This window comes from Hemitrygon akajei, chromosome 8 (genome assembly GCF_048418815.1).
Source record: "Hemitrygon akajei chromosome 8, sHemAka1.3, whole genome shotgun sequence".
In the NCBI taxonomy this organism is placed as follows: Eukaryota; Metazoa; Chordata; class Chondrichthyes; order Myliobatiformes; family Dasyatidae; genus Hemitrygon; species Hemitrygon akajei.
In genome coordinates, this window is record NC_133131.1 from 124,494,846 (window position 1) to 124,510,371 (window position 15,526).

The 15,526-nt window shown below is 40.0% G+C and overlaps 1 protein-coding gene across 3 annotated transcripts in view; it reads left to right on the forward strand.

The window, feature by feature from the left end:
- Window positions 1-15,526, forward strand: part of fam171a1 (family with sequence similarity 171 member A1) — a 161,469-nt gene that overhangs the window by 73,125 nt on the left and 72,818 nt on the right. The window contains exon 1 of one of the 3 annotated variants that reach the window (XM_073054531.1): window positions 7,736-7,815. The exons of the other annotated variants lie outside the window; for them this stretch is intronic. Coding sequence (XP_072910632.1) covers window positions 7,755-7,815 — 61 coding nt within the window. The 5' untranslated portion in view covers window positions 7,736-7,754. Of the gene's footprint in view, window positions 1-7,735; window positions 7,816-15,526 lie in introns of those variants that run through there. 3 annotated transcript variants of the gene reach the window in all.

The window sequence follows — 15,526 nt, forward strand, 5'->3', positions numbered from 1 at the left end:
TGTTATGATATAGAAATACCTCAGTGTATTAAAACCATAAAAACTGAAGGCTTTTTTAGTTGAGGGGAAAATCAAAACAGATAAAAAATTGATTTCTAAACAGCAAAAAGGGTATTGGAGCTGTTTGTGAGTTAGATGATTGAAAATATTCTAAACATATATTAAGATCATTTTATTCAATACCAAGGACTGGAATTTACAATTAATATTATTACTGAGGGAGAGCAAGAGAAGATCAGCGACAATCCGGGTTATTGGCATGTGAATTTGGAATATAGGCCTGGTTGCAGAGAAGGAATGACAATATATTTTTCAAGTCAGGATGTGTGTGACTTGGGGGGGGGATCTGCAGACGGTGGCGTTCTCAGGCTGCTGCCCCCCTTCTCCTTTAGAGCAAAGGTTGCAGGTTAGGAAGGTAACGTTAAAATGCCCTGGGGAGTGAGAGCACTGAATTTTGTTAATGTAATGTACTGCGGACTTTTCTACTGCTGCCTTCGCACGCCTGTGATGGAGGGAATTAATGTTTAGGTTGTTGATGCCAATCAAATAAGTTGCATCATCTTCAGTCTTGTTGAGCTTCCTGAGAATTATTGGAGTTGAAGTCTTTGAGGCAAACAGAGCATATTCTATTACACTCCTAACTGGAGGGTTTTGGGATGTCTGAAAGAGGGTCATTTGCCTCAGGATACCAAGCAGCAGACCTGCTGTTCTAGACACGAACAGTGAGGAGTTCAGTTGCGTACATGTATGTCACTTGATAATACACTTACTTTGAACTTTGGGTTTCTGTTCATTGAAGTGGGAGATTAGGTGATGTTGACTCAGCGGTAAATGGTGCGTGTGTGTGTGTGATGAACAAGTGTAAGAGAAGACTGCTTACTGGTTGCACATAAATTCAGAGTTGGGAAAGATGGTGATCCCAAGCTATTCATTGTATATTCAAAACCCCCCCAAAATAATCCAAAATTCAAAACCCTTCTGGCCACAAGCATTTCAATTAAGGGATACTCAACCTGTACCAGTACTTTGTGTTGGAAAGAAGGTTGGGTCTAAGGCAGTACCTGAAGGACACAGTGATGTCCTGTGGCTGGGAAGATGATCTGATCTGCACAATCATCTTTGTATGTTTATCTTTGATAACATTGACTTCAGTTTTAGCGGGGATCCTTAACACCATACTCTCCATCAAATGCCTTGATATCGAGGACAGTCATTCTAGATCAGCTCAAGAGCTTGGCTGCTTTGTCCATGTTTGAATCAGGGCTGTGATGAGACCTGAAGCCAGGGAATCTTGTTGAAATCCAGGTTGGGCATGACGGAGAAAACGGCTGCTTAATAATCAGAATCAGGTTTACTATCACTGTGGCATATGTTGTGAAATTTGTTGATTTGCAGCAGCAGTGCATTGTTATTTGTAATAATAATTTTTTAAAAAACCTATAAATTACAGTTTAAGAAGTGTAAAAATGTTAGATAAGAGAGGAACTTGTCACATCATCACCTTAATGAATCATAGTGGACTGATTGGGTGGTAATTGGCATTTCTATTGCATTTTCTAATGAAGATGTACATAACAAAGCAGTTTTCCATGTGGTCAGATAGATGCCAGTATTGTAACTGCACAAGCTTGGCCAGAGTTGCAGCTACTTTTGAAGCATTAGGATTTCAATGCAACAACAAGGTGTTAGCTGGTCCCATCATGTTTGCTGTATCTACTGTGCTCAACCATGTCTTGATATCACAAGGAGTACTGCTTTGTATAGGACTGGGAGAGCCAGAGTGAAAACATCGAACATTATGAAGAAAGTTTTCCAGCAGATGCTGTGCAATTTACCATAAGTGCTTCCTGGTTAGTAATAAGCGGTCTGACGAGTAAACCTGATCTGAGATTTCAAACTCAGTTGTAAATAAATTGGGCCACAAGAAACCATGCCTTAAAAATTATATCTGAACAAACAGGCAATAAGGTAGAGAGGAACATCAAGTTTCTGTTGCAAATCACCCAAATAGCTGAGCAAATCACCATAGCTGAGCTGCTGAGACTGCCCTGCACAAAACTAGGACAAAGGGTATGGGAACATGGAACACCATCGCTTGCAAGTTCACCCAGCAATCCCCTGGTTTAATCCTAGCCTCATCATGGGACAATTTACAATGGCCAAATAACCTACCAACTGGAGGGTCTTTGGATTGTGGGAGGAAACCTGAGGACCCAGAGGAAACTCGTGTAGTCGCGGGGAGAACATACAAACTCCTTACAGGCAGCGTGGGAATTGAACCTGGATTGCCTGTGCAGTAAAGCATAGTGCTACCGTGCCGACTTGGAAATGTATCTCTCACTTTCTCTCACCATCACTGGCTCTAAACCCTAGAACTGTCCACCATCGGCAGCAACTGAAGCCTGCAGCTCCCTGCCAGTTGAGGGAGTTGGGGGCTGGACAGAAGAAAGTTTTGTAGTGCGTGGAAAAATTAGGTTTGTAAGTGTAAATAAGTTAAATTTATAAACATATAAAATACCAGCCCTCACCAGGAAGAATATATCCCTTTGAAGATAAATTGCTTGAAAGTTCCATTTACTGTAGAAATTAATGTATCCAGTCTGTGTGTTGCAAATGATCTAGCTCCCTTTTCGGATCGTCTATCATGTTACCTTGACTAATGTGCATATTTCCTTTGAAGTTGCATATAGGTTTCTTTCATGTTGCCATTAAGTGATATTTTTTTAAATAGAACACCGTCTGTTGGAATCCTGCTTCATATTTCCAGACCCAGCCTTGACTACAGGCCCTTACCAGCTTTAAAACATCCAACTTATATAAAACACATACATACAAATGAGTGTTTGAGAAATGACTGGGATGGATTTGCCGACAGCTCTGGGGCTGCAGGCGTCTTCTGGCATATAGATGGTCATTTTGCGAGCACATTTCTGGCTTGTGAACTGTGCGGGTTACAAGCCATTCACAGGAACTTTGGGAGGACCTGTATTTGGCTTTCGATCCATCCTATCACAATGGGATTGTGATATTATTGCTATTTCAGAAGCACAGTTGAGGAATGCACAAGAGTGGTAGCATATTGTTCGAAGGTACTGATATCATAAAGCGCGATAGAAGTTGGGTAAAAAGAGGGGAAGGAGCTGTGGTTTCAATTCGGAAGAATATCTTGGCAGTACTTAAGAGTGTATTCAGGAGGAACATCTAGAGTGGCTATATATAGATAGAAATATGAAGGGGGTGATTGCTTTGGGATTGCACTGAAGGTGGATTTTAGAAGAACCAATGCGTAGGAAGATCATAAATAGCTGTAAGAATAATGAAGTTGTAGTAGTAAGTGAGTTTATCCTTTGAAATACTGACCGAGACTGCCCAGTACTAAGTGATTAGATGATGCAGAATTTGTTACGTGTGTCTGGGAAGGTTTCCTCAGGCAGTATGAAGATGGCCCTCTAGAGAAAGGGCATCCTCGACTTCCTCTTAGAGAATGAGGCTGATTCAATGCCTGGGGGAGTACTTTAGGACTAGTGACATAATCCTGTTTTTAAAATAGTTGTGGGAAAGAAAAAACAGGAGTGATCCACAAGTTAAAATTCTAATTTGGTGCATGTTAATTTGGTGGCATTAAACAATAAATTGGAAAGTTTGATCAGGAGCAGCTCTTAGCAAGTAAAAGGATGTCTGGCAGGTGGGAGGCTTTCAGACGTGAGGTGGACAGAGTTGTGTTCCTTTTTGGGTGAAGGGCAATGTTGGAGAATTTGGGAATCTATCTATCACCTATTTGCAGCTGGGATCTAACAAATTCCTTGAGTATAAGAAATGTAGGGCCACACTTAATCAGGAGGGAAAAGAAGGGGGCATGAGAAATCTTTGGTAGATGTGTTAAAAGAAAATCCAGACATTCTATACGTATAGAAGAGCAAATAGTTAACTAGGGAGAGGGCAGGGCCACTCAAAGATCAGTGTTATCATCTATGTTTGGAGCCCTGGGAGATGGTTAAGATTTTCAGTGACCTCTGTTTACTGTGGCGAAGGTCGTGGAAGCTGGGGAGTTTGGGGAAAATAACAGTGATGTCCTGGAACATAGCAATATTATGAAAGAGGTGCCTTGAGTTCCATTAATGTGAATAAATCCCTAGGCTCTGGCCCAGTTTCTCCTTGGACATTGAGGAAGCAAGGGATGAAATTGCTGGCAAGAATTTCTTCCACACATGGTGGCGGGTGTATAGAATGAGCTGTCAGGGAACAGGGGCATAGTTAAAATACTTAAAGGACACTTGGAACATATTCATGGCTGGAAGAGCTTTATAGGGCTATAGGCCAAATTCAGGCAACTAGGACTAGCTTAGGAAAGCTTGTTTGGCTTGGACAATTTGGGCCAAAAAGCCTGTTTCCATACAGTATAACTTTGATTCTGTAATGTAATGTGCAGTTAAGCACTGTATTAAGCCAGTAATGGTAACCTATTTTAGGTGTTCAATTGTATTAACATAGAATGAGGTAGATTATACTTATGGAAACGTTTATTTTATTTATTTTTTGAGGTATAGTATGGAATGGGCCTTCCATCCCTTCAAACTGCACTGCCCAGCAACCCCCAATTTAACCCTAGCCTAACCATGAGGCAACTTTCAATGACCAATTAACCTACGAACCAGTACATTTTGAGACAGTAGGAGGAAACTGGAGTACATGGAGAAAACCCATGTATTTCACTGGGAGGAGGTACAGATTCCTTACAGATGACATCGGAATCGAACTCAAACTCTGATGGCCCGAGCTGTAGTAGTGTCGTTGTAGTATGCTACTGTGCCATCCAATCTTAACAGTAAATTCCACAGGGTTAATGTATGAAAACCCTTAGGCTCTGGGCCTGCACTTGCTAAAGTTTAGAAGAATATCACTGAAATTTATTGAACATTGAAAGCCCTAGATAGGGTGGATGTGGAGAGGACATTTCCTATAGTAGGTGAGTCTAGGAACAGAGGGCACAGCCTCAGAATAGAGGAATGTTTATTTAGAACAGAGATGAGGGAGAATTTCTTTAGCCAGAATGTAGTGAATCTATGGAATCTATTGTCACAGACGGTTGTGGAGTCCAAGTCAGGGTATCAAAAATTAACGGGGAGAAGGGAGGAGAATGGAGTTCAGAGGGATAACAAATTGACCATGATGGAATGGAGGAGCAGATCTGATGTGCTGATTGGCCTAATTTTGCTCCTGTGGTCTATGGCTTGCTAACTTTATAATAGCACTTGTGCAGTCTGTAGATAGTAAAGACAGCTACAACAGTTAAAGGCAACAATAGTTTAGAATATTTTAGGGGTTGCATTTTAAGAACTGAAAGAGGTATGTATTTGCAGTTTTACTAACCTTAACCTGTATTGAGGTGGATACACGAGTTCTATTTTAATGATAGTTAATTGAATTAATTGGCTGCACAGCATGCTATTTGCATAAGATTCATTTAAATAGTAACGAGTGCAAATGAAATAGAGATGGTTTGTTTATCATGATGCAGAATGGAGTAAAAATTAATGTTTCCATCCAGGAATAACTGCAGTAAAATATCCATATTATTCTCACCACTGTTGCTCCAAATTCAAGTGGACAATTAAATTGGTTTTGTAAGCAAGGTAAGTTTTACAGTAGACCACACGCTAAGGAATACACGAGACCTCTGCCTGCAGTCCTTCGTACTAAATGTGTGCTCAGGAATCAGCTGGTAGATGTGTGCTCTGGTTTGTCCTTGGAGGTTTTTCACTTCATACGTTTTAGATTGATGATATGTGTTAGTGTATGGTTATCATCCATTTAAAATAAGAATGGTTTCATAGACTGAGTTCAAAACTTAACAGATATCTGTCATACCTTATAACTCTGGAGCCAGTCTCTCTAAATCTTTTTCATTTTTTCCATCGCAGACTGTAAGCTAGAACTGATAATGCCTGGATGAAAATATGACTTTATCTTTTGGTTAATGAGTATTGTAATTGAGTGGCTACTGATGATGTTTTCCTAGACTGATTAATGTTTAAACATTAATGACTAAACAATGGGTTATTCATAAAATCTGCAAATATATGATACAGTATGGCAAAATTCACACTACATACCACAGAATTCTATTCATGTGCAAGGTTCACATTTTATTGACCTAACAGATATTTTTCTTAATGGTTTGATTTTTCATGGGTTTCATCTCCTCAGTGTGCTTAGCAGGAGAGCCTTAAATTGTATCCTGTCTTTGCAGAGCCTTCATAACACATGCACCCACTTTCACTACATCCGTCAGCACGTAGATCTGGATTGTGGAAAGTACCAGCTGACAACTTGGTACTCACATGGATTTATAAAATACTATCCAGCATTTTATGTGAGTTCAAACCCTGGCATTAACTAAAATGTCTTTCCTTTGCCTTGTTTATGTTGATGGAAATTCTGGTTTCTCTACAATATATTGTAATATCTTGTACAGATTCATCTTCAAAGAGGTAAGAGTACAGATGGCCACTGTCAGCACAAAGCTGAATAATTTCCCCGCCCCTCCATATGATTAAATACTTCAAGCCTGAATGTAGAATTCAATCTCTACTGGTGTAACTAGCTAAGAAAAGCCTCCCGAGGAGCAGGGCAATGTAAGGTCATTCCTCCCACAGTGGAAGAAACCCTGTATAAATTATACTAATTGAGAGCCTTGATCCTCAGTTTCAGTGCAACTGTTTAAATGAACAGTGCCTTGCTTTTGTGTATTCTGGTTTTGACTTTCTTTAGTTGAGGAAATAACTCATTAGTAGATGGGAGTCTTATCCCTATTCTTTCTTTGTATTTTCCCCAATCTGTAAGTTAAATGCCTAACTTATCATTTGTTTCCATAAGCAATAAATATATTTGACAAGATTGACTGCATTTTATTTTATGTTTATTAACAGATGATTAAAATTCTTTCAATAGCTTACTGAGTAAATGGAGCATGTGTGATATGTCCTATTGATCAAGAAGCTGGCTGATATTGGCCATAACACGAGGAAATCTGCAGATGCTGGAAATTCAAACAACAACACACACAAAATGCTGGTGGAACACAGCAGGCCAGGCAGCATCTATAGGGAGAAGCGCTGTCGACGTTTCGGGCCGCCCGAGCCCGAAACATCGACAGCGCTTCTCCCTATAGATGCTGCCTGGCCTGCTGTGTTCCACCAGCATTTTGTGTGTGTTGTTGTTTGATATTGGCCATATGTCATTTGGATGTGAATGGAACAAAAACAGCGAGTGTTTTTGTTTGCATTCAGTGACCCCTTTAAAGGACGCAAATGTGTGCAAGTTTAGTTGATGGCATTAAGATGAGTGATGTTCACCTCACCATATAAATATCCTACCAAGGTGCATTGTTTGCGCTCATATTAAAAGGATGGCATTCAATACTAATGGGTATGTGCCCTAACTTCAGACTTTCATACGAAGCAGGGAGGCTAACCTCTGAAGTAATTTTTTTTGCAGGCTTGAATGGAAAACATTTAATGGCCCTTTTGCTTGTGCTAGTTGATATTCTAACACCATCCCCATTTATTACTTTTTCGTTAATAAGTAATTGGCACACCATCTCAAATTTGCATAGATTATCGGAGATGCCACTGGTGAGACAGACAGCAAACAAAACACTAACTATTCTATTAATTATACTTTTTCTGCACTATGATCACTGAAATCCACAGTGTGTAATTTACCTTTGGGAGCTGTACTTTTGAACTGTTTGTATGATCTGGGGTTTTTGTGGTATCCTGCAGGAATTAGCGAACTGGACTCTCGAGAATCCAGGTACAGCTGTGACGGCCATTGCTAGAGCAGATTTGGTGCCAGATCAAAGTGTGAAGCCTGGGCCTGAGAGCAAAAAAGCAAACTGGTGTTTGACCTATTTAATTGGTGAGGCAGATTTAAAATGTCTAAGGTGTCAAGGGTGAGGGTGAAGGACGAACCGGTCGGTGTTCAGCTCACCACTCAGTGAGGCTTACTCACTTCAGTGCTGAAGTGACTCTGCGGTTGTGGCCTGCAGCCATCAGCACTCAGCTCAGTGGCTGTGGCCTGTAGTTACTGGGCTGTTAGACTAGCTTCACTCGCCTCGGCCTGAATTGGTTCCGTGGCTGAGGACTCACTTTCAGAGACTCTGCAGTTCATGTTCTGTGTGTTATTTGTTTAATTTTGTTCACACAATTTTTTTCCACACATTGTGTGTTTGATAGTTTTTGATGTGTGCTTGTTTTTAAAGTAGTTCTATTATCCTCTGTCGGGATAAGGACACACTTAGGTTGGAGGAACAACACCTTATATTCCATTTGGGTAGCCTCCAACCTGGTGACATGAACATCGACTTCTCAAACTTACAGTAATGACCCCCCTCCTCCTGCCACTTCACTATATCCCATTCCCTTATCCCTCTCTCATGTTATCTCCTTGCCTGCCCATCACCCCATCACCTCCCTCTGGTGCTCCATCCCCACCCCCCTTTTTTTCCTCCATGTGTTATATACCCCTAGGGTTCATTTTTTTCCTGTGGACTGTCACTTTAAATGGCTGAGAGAATGAGACTGACTTTTGGACACTGTTGGATTTCTGCTGACTAAAGAATTGCTGAGTTGCCATGTTGAGAGAGAGGTGGAGTTATTTGATGAACAGTGAATGTTTATGCCAGTTCGCAGCTTGTTTTGAATAAGCAGGGTCAGATGATCCTCTCGCAGACACAGAGAGAGACACACTGTCAGGGTCCAGATTGTTTCAGTTAATGAAACACTCCAGTGAGTGCAGTCACTGGTTTAAATTTTCAGTAGCCCAAAAGGGGTGAGTTGACATCAATCCGGAGTATTGATAAGTGACTCTCACCAGTTTGCTGCAACTAGAAGAAGTTTGCAGAGAGAGGAGAGGAGAGGAAGGTTTGAAATAGAAGAAGCCTAGTGACAAAGAGATCATTGTTTGGACCCTCTCTCCAAGTAGCCCATAAGGGTGAGTTTGTTTCAATTCAGATATGAAAGTGTGTTTGTCACAGAGTTAATCCACAGAAGTGGGTTCTCTGGTGAGGGGAAAACCTTTGTGAATACCACGTGTGTGTTTGCCCTTTGTCTGGGTGTGGTAGTTCACCGAAGAAAGGCACCCCCGTGGCAAATCACTGTTGGAGTTATTTTGTATGTTGTGCAACTGGATAAGTGGCTATCACGTTGTGTGTTTGGGGTAACCGTGTGGAATCTACTACTGTGTCGACCCTTGCCTTGGTGGAGGTTCCCTTGAAGATGGTCCCTTTTGTGATAAGCTACTGTTGGTGGTACTTTGTGTGAGGACAACGGGAAAATGAACGACACCTGTTTATTTGTTTTTCTCCTATCGTGGATTTTGCCTTGGTTACAAATATCTCTTTCTCGCTTCAAATTCTGTGGATGTGAACTGAACTGAACTTCATTACACACCATCGTGAGACTGTAACTCTTACCACCTGAGCTTGAATTTGCTCGGGGAACTTTATCTATACACCTATATATGCATAACACTGCTAACCCTTGGTTTACCTGGTTTAAGTTACTGTATTATGTAGTTTCTAAAAAAATAGTGTTTGTTAACAGCAAAACCAGACTCTATTGCTGCTGAAACTTTTTAGTGTTGCATGCACCTAAGAGGTACTTTCCCCAGGTTTGCGTGTACGTAACACATGGCCTTCTGTCTCTTTCACCAATCAACTTCCCATTTCTTAGCTTCATCCCTCCTCCTCCATATTTCACCTATCGCCCGGCATTTCTCTCTCCTTTCCCCCCACCTTTCAGATCTACTCCTCAGCTTTTCTTCTTCAGTCCTGCTGAAGGGTTTTGACCTGAAACGTCGACTGTACTTTTTTCCATAAATGCTGCCTGGCCTGCTGAGTTCCTCCAGCATTTAGTGTGTGTTGTTTGAATTTCCAGCATCTGTAGGTTTTCTCTTGTTTGTGATTCTTTTGTGTTTCTTTGTTTTGTGGCTGCCTGCAAGAAGACAAATCTCAACGTTGTATATAATATACGTACTTTGATAATAAATGTACTTGGAACTTGAATTATCATGTTCCTTTTCCCCAGAAATCCAGTTGCAAAACTCCACTGAGATGCGGTAGAATATTTGTACAAGAAATAACCTTAATCAACTTAACCACAGCTGCAATGGGAGTGGAATGCAACGACAATAGGATTCTAAGAGTGTAGACAGTGTAAAAAGTTTGGGTTGCAAAATTAAGTGTAACTGTACTATATAATTACAAATATTGATATTGCAACATCCTATCTAAAGGAATTATTCATTTGCAGTTCAGTAAATTGTCTTTCAATAAATGAGAAGTTACAAAAAGCCAACTAGCGTATGTGGGTTTGCCTAGTAAGTTCTCAGTTGAGCCACTTAGCAAAGGAATTGATGGAAATGTGAAAATTACCGTAAATGCAATTTTTAAATGGCAGCCCTGAAAATTTTGATGGTTATAGTCACCCTTTTATGGGTTTTCGCTTTAACCCTGCTCCAATAACCCTGTCAAATCTCTGACATTTCGGTGTAGTGACTTCTACTTCTGTTTCATTTATAGCAATTCTTTTAGGGAGGGAGTTGCAATAGTAATTTGTGAATGATATCTAGATGTACTTCTAAAATTCAATCAAAGCAGAATGCCAATATGAATAGGGTCATGGTGTGGCTATTTCTTTCTGCAGTGTCCCTGTTGTTGCTTCAGTGCACTTGATTCAGGACCAATCTGCTCAGTTGTCAACCAGATTTCAGTGCCTTACACTAAAAAGCCATAAATGGAGTTCCGTTTGCTTGAACCATATTTAAGGCAATGACATTCTCTTTTTGTTGTCAATGTTTGCTGTGCAGCAGACCGCAAGGAAAAGTAGATTTATTTTGACAGTTTGGAATGAAATTCTACTTAGCTGCGTATATTGGAGCCTGTAAGAAACTTGAGAGGACTGAAGAACAGTTCATGGAAGTGTAAATGGTTTGTGGTTGCCTTCTGTAAATCATAAGATTGCCCCAAAGTCAGTAGATTATCTATCTATACAATGTGGGGCACTTATGATTTCTTATTTTTGCACTTGCAAGCTTTTGTTTTGATCTGCAAATGTCAAGAGTCCTCGCCAACAGTTTGAAACCAGGATGGGAAAACAATGCTATCACTGTGCAGCATCAAAAAAAGACTGAAACCCGTAAAGGAGCTGAGTTCTGCAAATTGTGACTTAAACTTAGGGAAATTAGAATTTGTAGTGTTTTATATAATAGATCTGGGTGTTTTAGGTAGTCCACAAATTGCCAATATCTGAATTAGTATCAAAATTTAAGTGCCAGCATCCCTCAGTTCTCTTGTTCAAAATCTTTAATCTAGATTTTAAAGTCCTCCTGGAAGCATACAAGCAAGAGCTGCTGATGGTAAGATGCACAAGCTGGTCAAGGCCTGGCCGGTAACAGTGTATTTCAAATGTGGATAAGACTCTTGTTCAGAAGGAGTTGGAATGCTTTTCTAGCACAATAAGAAAGCTTTAGATCTTCCCTGTCTCAGAAAATGTCTTCAGGTTGGAATAGGTGTACAAACCTACTTTCTTACTTGACTTGCCTTGCTGGGTATTGGTACTACAGATGCTGGAATCTGGAGCAAAAAAAAATTGCTGGAGGAACACAGTGGGTGTAGCAGCACCTGTGGGGGGTGGTTGGGTGGAGAAAACAACTGTTTCTCTTCATAGATGTTGTTCAAATGCCAAGTTCCTCCAAAACTTGCTCTTTCTGCTGAATGACTCTTGGTCACTTCATCTGCCTCCTGTTTGAAGCCATCTGCCATTGCATCTGTCCACAATACAGTTAATCAATTGGTTCGTGAACCAACCAGCACAGCCTTAATCATCACCTCAGTATAGCAACTTCATGCCCACTTTCACTCAAATGAACTTCTGTTTGTTTTTGTTCGAATTGCACTCTTTCTTGTGTAATTTATGTTTTGATTGTGGATGTTGTCTTTCTAATACTATGTTCCTGTGATTCTGGTAACTTTTTCATTGCACTTCTGAATACGTGTACTTAAGCACAGGACATTCAACTCAACTTGATTAAATAGAAGTTTTTTTCCGTTTTGAAGACAAAAATCAGCAATTCTTAAGCAGTGCAGTGACTGAAATCCAAGGAAAGGCACTAAAATCATTGTCTACTCTGCAACTTTTAAATAGTCACTAGATTGTTCCTGCTGAATTGAATATTGATCAGGTGCCAGGCATTCTTTAATAAGGCAAAATAGGCAAAATTCTTCAATGAGCACTAAATGTGCTTTTTTTTCATCAATCAATATTGACTCAACAAGTCATTTATAGAATGAGAAACCTAATGTTGCATCGAAACATTATTTTTACTTTCCTTCCATTTAATGTCTTTTTCTTAGTTTCAATATTTCCAAAAGTTTATTCTTTTAACAAATGTTAATGTCTTTGGTTACCAATTGAAAGGCTGCTGGAATTGATTTAGATGTAACTATACTCAAAGATCAAGATGATTTTGACAGATGCTCATCCACCTAAATTGGAATAAACCTGAAAATAGGATATGGTTTATCTGAGTGAATGAGACAGATGTGATTGAAGTCGATAGGAATTGTTAAGGGCAATGAATTTTCTACCCGAGGTCCTTACTGTCAGTAAATAAGGACTGGTTGTAATCACGGAGAGTAAAGTACGGAAGCAAATATCCTAAAGGTCTGAAATGACAGGCTTTATCCCTATTCAGCAGCTAATACGAATTTTAGTCCAAATAGTTGATTTGTAAATCACCATTTGGACAAACCTGGTTGATTTGATTCTGTAAAAAACATTGACTGTTCACATCTCTTTTTATTGGCTGAAAATGCGGAGTCAGTGGCAAGTCACCACTGATAAACAGTTGAAGTCATACAGCCCACGGTATCCAAGAAGCAAGCTGTGCTTTCTCAAACACTTGGCCTTGGCTTTTAATGCAACAATGCTACTTGGATGTTGTAAGAGTACAGTACCAGCCTCCTCCACCCTCACAACTTAATCTGTGTGGTTTTATCCCTATGGATGCTTGTCCATCACTCGAAAACTCCTTGCATCTCAGTGAGTTCAGGTTGGATTGCAGAACAAACATTGCCCTGAATCTTTCTCTGTATTATATTGATTTCATTTGTCCACTCATTCATCTAGTCTACCTGTATCTTCTGACACAATTAAAATCAAAATGCTGCAGGTGTACAAAATATGAAATAAAAATAAAAGACTTGAAGATACTCAGCAGAACAGGCAGTATCTATAGACGAAAAACACAGTTACTATTTCATATCAGTGACCCTTAATCAGGACTGGGAAACTGAGAAAATCAGTGTAATGTAAGTTGCAGAGAGAGAGAAGCATGGAGAGAACTAAAGTTGCCCACATGATGCAAAGTTTTTGGTGGTATCAAGTTAATAACTGAATGAGGACAATTAAAGAGAAAAAAATAAAACACTGGAAATTTGCAGACTCAAAGAAAAACACCTAATTTTCCATTTGGCAGCATTGCATCCATGGGCTTGTAACGTTTCATACCAGCTTAAATGTCTCAGATTTTATCAAATGCCTTCAACATCAACGTGGATAACACTGTCAACCTGCTTTATAACCTCATTCATTTTTTTCAGCATTTGCTCAATATGACCCAGTGAGGTGCATTGACTTGTTCCATATATAGCTGCTATATATGAGGGATGATTGATAAGTTTGTGGCCTAAGGTAGAAGGAGTCAATTTTAGAAAACCTAGCACATTTATTTTTCAACATAGTCCCCTCCTACATTTCCACACTTAGTCCAGCGGTCGTGAAGCATACGGATCTTGGACCTCCAGAAAGTGTCCACAGCAGGAGTGATTGATAAGTTGGTGGCCTAAGGTAGAAGGGGATGAGTTATTAACTTCAAACTTTCTGCATAATCACTCAGAGTTGAACTGCATGAGCATGTAACGAGAGCTATATAACTTATCTTTCTGGAGACTTTCTGGACACTTTCTGGAGGTCCAAGATCCATATGCTTCACGACTGCTGGACTAAGTGTGTAAATGTAGGAGGGGACTATGTTGAAAAATAAATGTGCTAGGTTTTCTAAAATTGACTCCTTCTACCTTAGGCCACAAACTTATCAATCACCCCTCATAAGTAGAATATTCAGTGTCATTTTAATGCATTTCCAGATGCAGAATTACACTGGAGAGAATGCAGATGGCATTTACAAAGACATTGCCAGAACTGGAAAATAGTAGCCAAAGGAAAGAACGGAAAAATAAGCTGGAGAAGACAAAGTGTAGGATTATTCTGTTGTATAAAGTTACGAAGGGCCTAGGCAGAATAGTATTCAGCCCTGCTGCATCGCAGATACAGAACTCGGATTTGGTTCTTGTCTCATAAGCTATCAGTGTGGAATCTGCACATTCTCTTAGTGGTCACATGGGCTTTCCCAAGATTCTCTGTTCTTGCTCCCGTACCAAAGCTGCAGAGAGTTGAATGCTGATGGGTGGTAGAATTGGTATGGTTTTGGTGGTTAATAGAGGTGTGAAAGGAAAATGAGCATTAGTGTAAAGCAGAGATTCCCAACCTTTTATATGCCATGGACCAATACCATTAATCAAGGGGTTCGTGGACCCCAGGTTGGGCACCCCTGGGGTAATGGGTGCTTGATGGTCGGTGCAGATGCAGTGATTGATTATCCTTACGTTTTTTCTGTATGGTTTAATGACTCTGATCTTTTTCTCTCTGGAGGGCTCATAAATGAGAACATAGAGTTAGAAATAGTTACTCGGATGATTAGAAGGGAGAAGAGGAATAGTAATTTTTTCATCTAGAGGCTGTTAGGACTCTGATGCTCATTACTTGAAAGAGTCGTCAAGGCAGAAACCCTCGATGTGTAAAATATCTGAAAAGTCATGATGTGCAAGGTGATGGACCTGTTGCTGGAAGGTGTGATAAGGCTAGGTAGTACTTTTCAACTAACACTGATGTGATGAACCAATTGTTGGATGCTGATAAATTTCTTGTGGTTCTAAAAGCACAGCTTAAAGAACACCAATGCAAACCTAGTAGTAAAAAAACATGTAGGTAACAGCTACCCGTTTTCTCAATTTTTGGCTGGTTTTCTGGCTGTGGTAACAGATGCAAAATTAAGCAGATGTTGCTGGCACGGAGTTAGGCCATCATTCTGGGAGGGTCTGTGGATTTGTCTCAGAAGTCCAATATATTGCATTTAGGACTGTCCTGAATAGATCTTCCTGTCAGTATGAGGACGTTTGCAGATAGAAGATGCAAATAGAATTTTATGTAATTATGCTTGCAGATTTAATTGTATTTCCAGTAAGAACATGTGTAAGGCCAAATGTCAGATATTGCCTATATTGGTGACACGAAGGAGTAAAACATGAGTTGCTGTTCTTCTGATATAAAAAGAAATTGTCAACATACACTTTTAACCATTGAAATCCACTTCAGCAGCTCCTGTTTTCATTAAGTAAATCTTT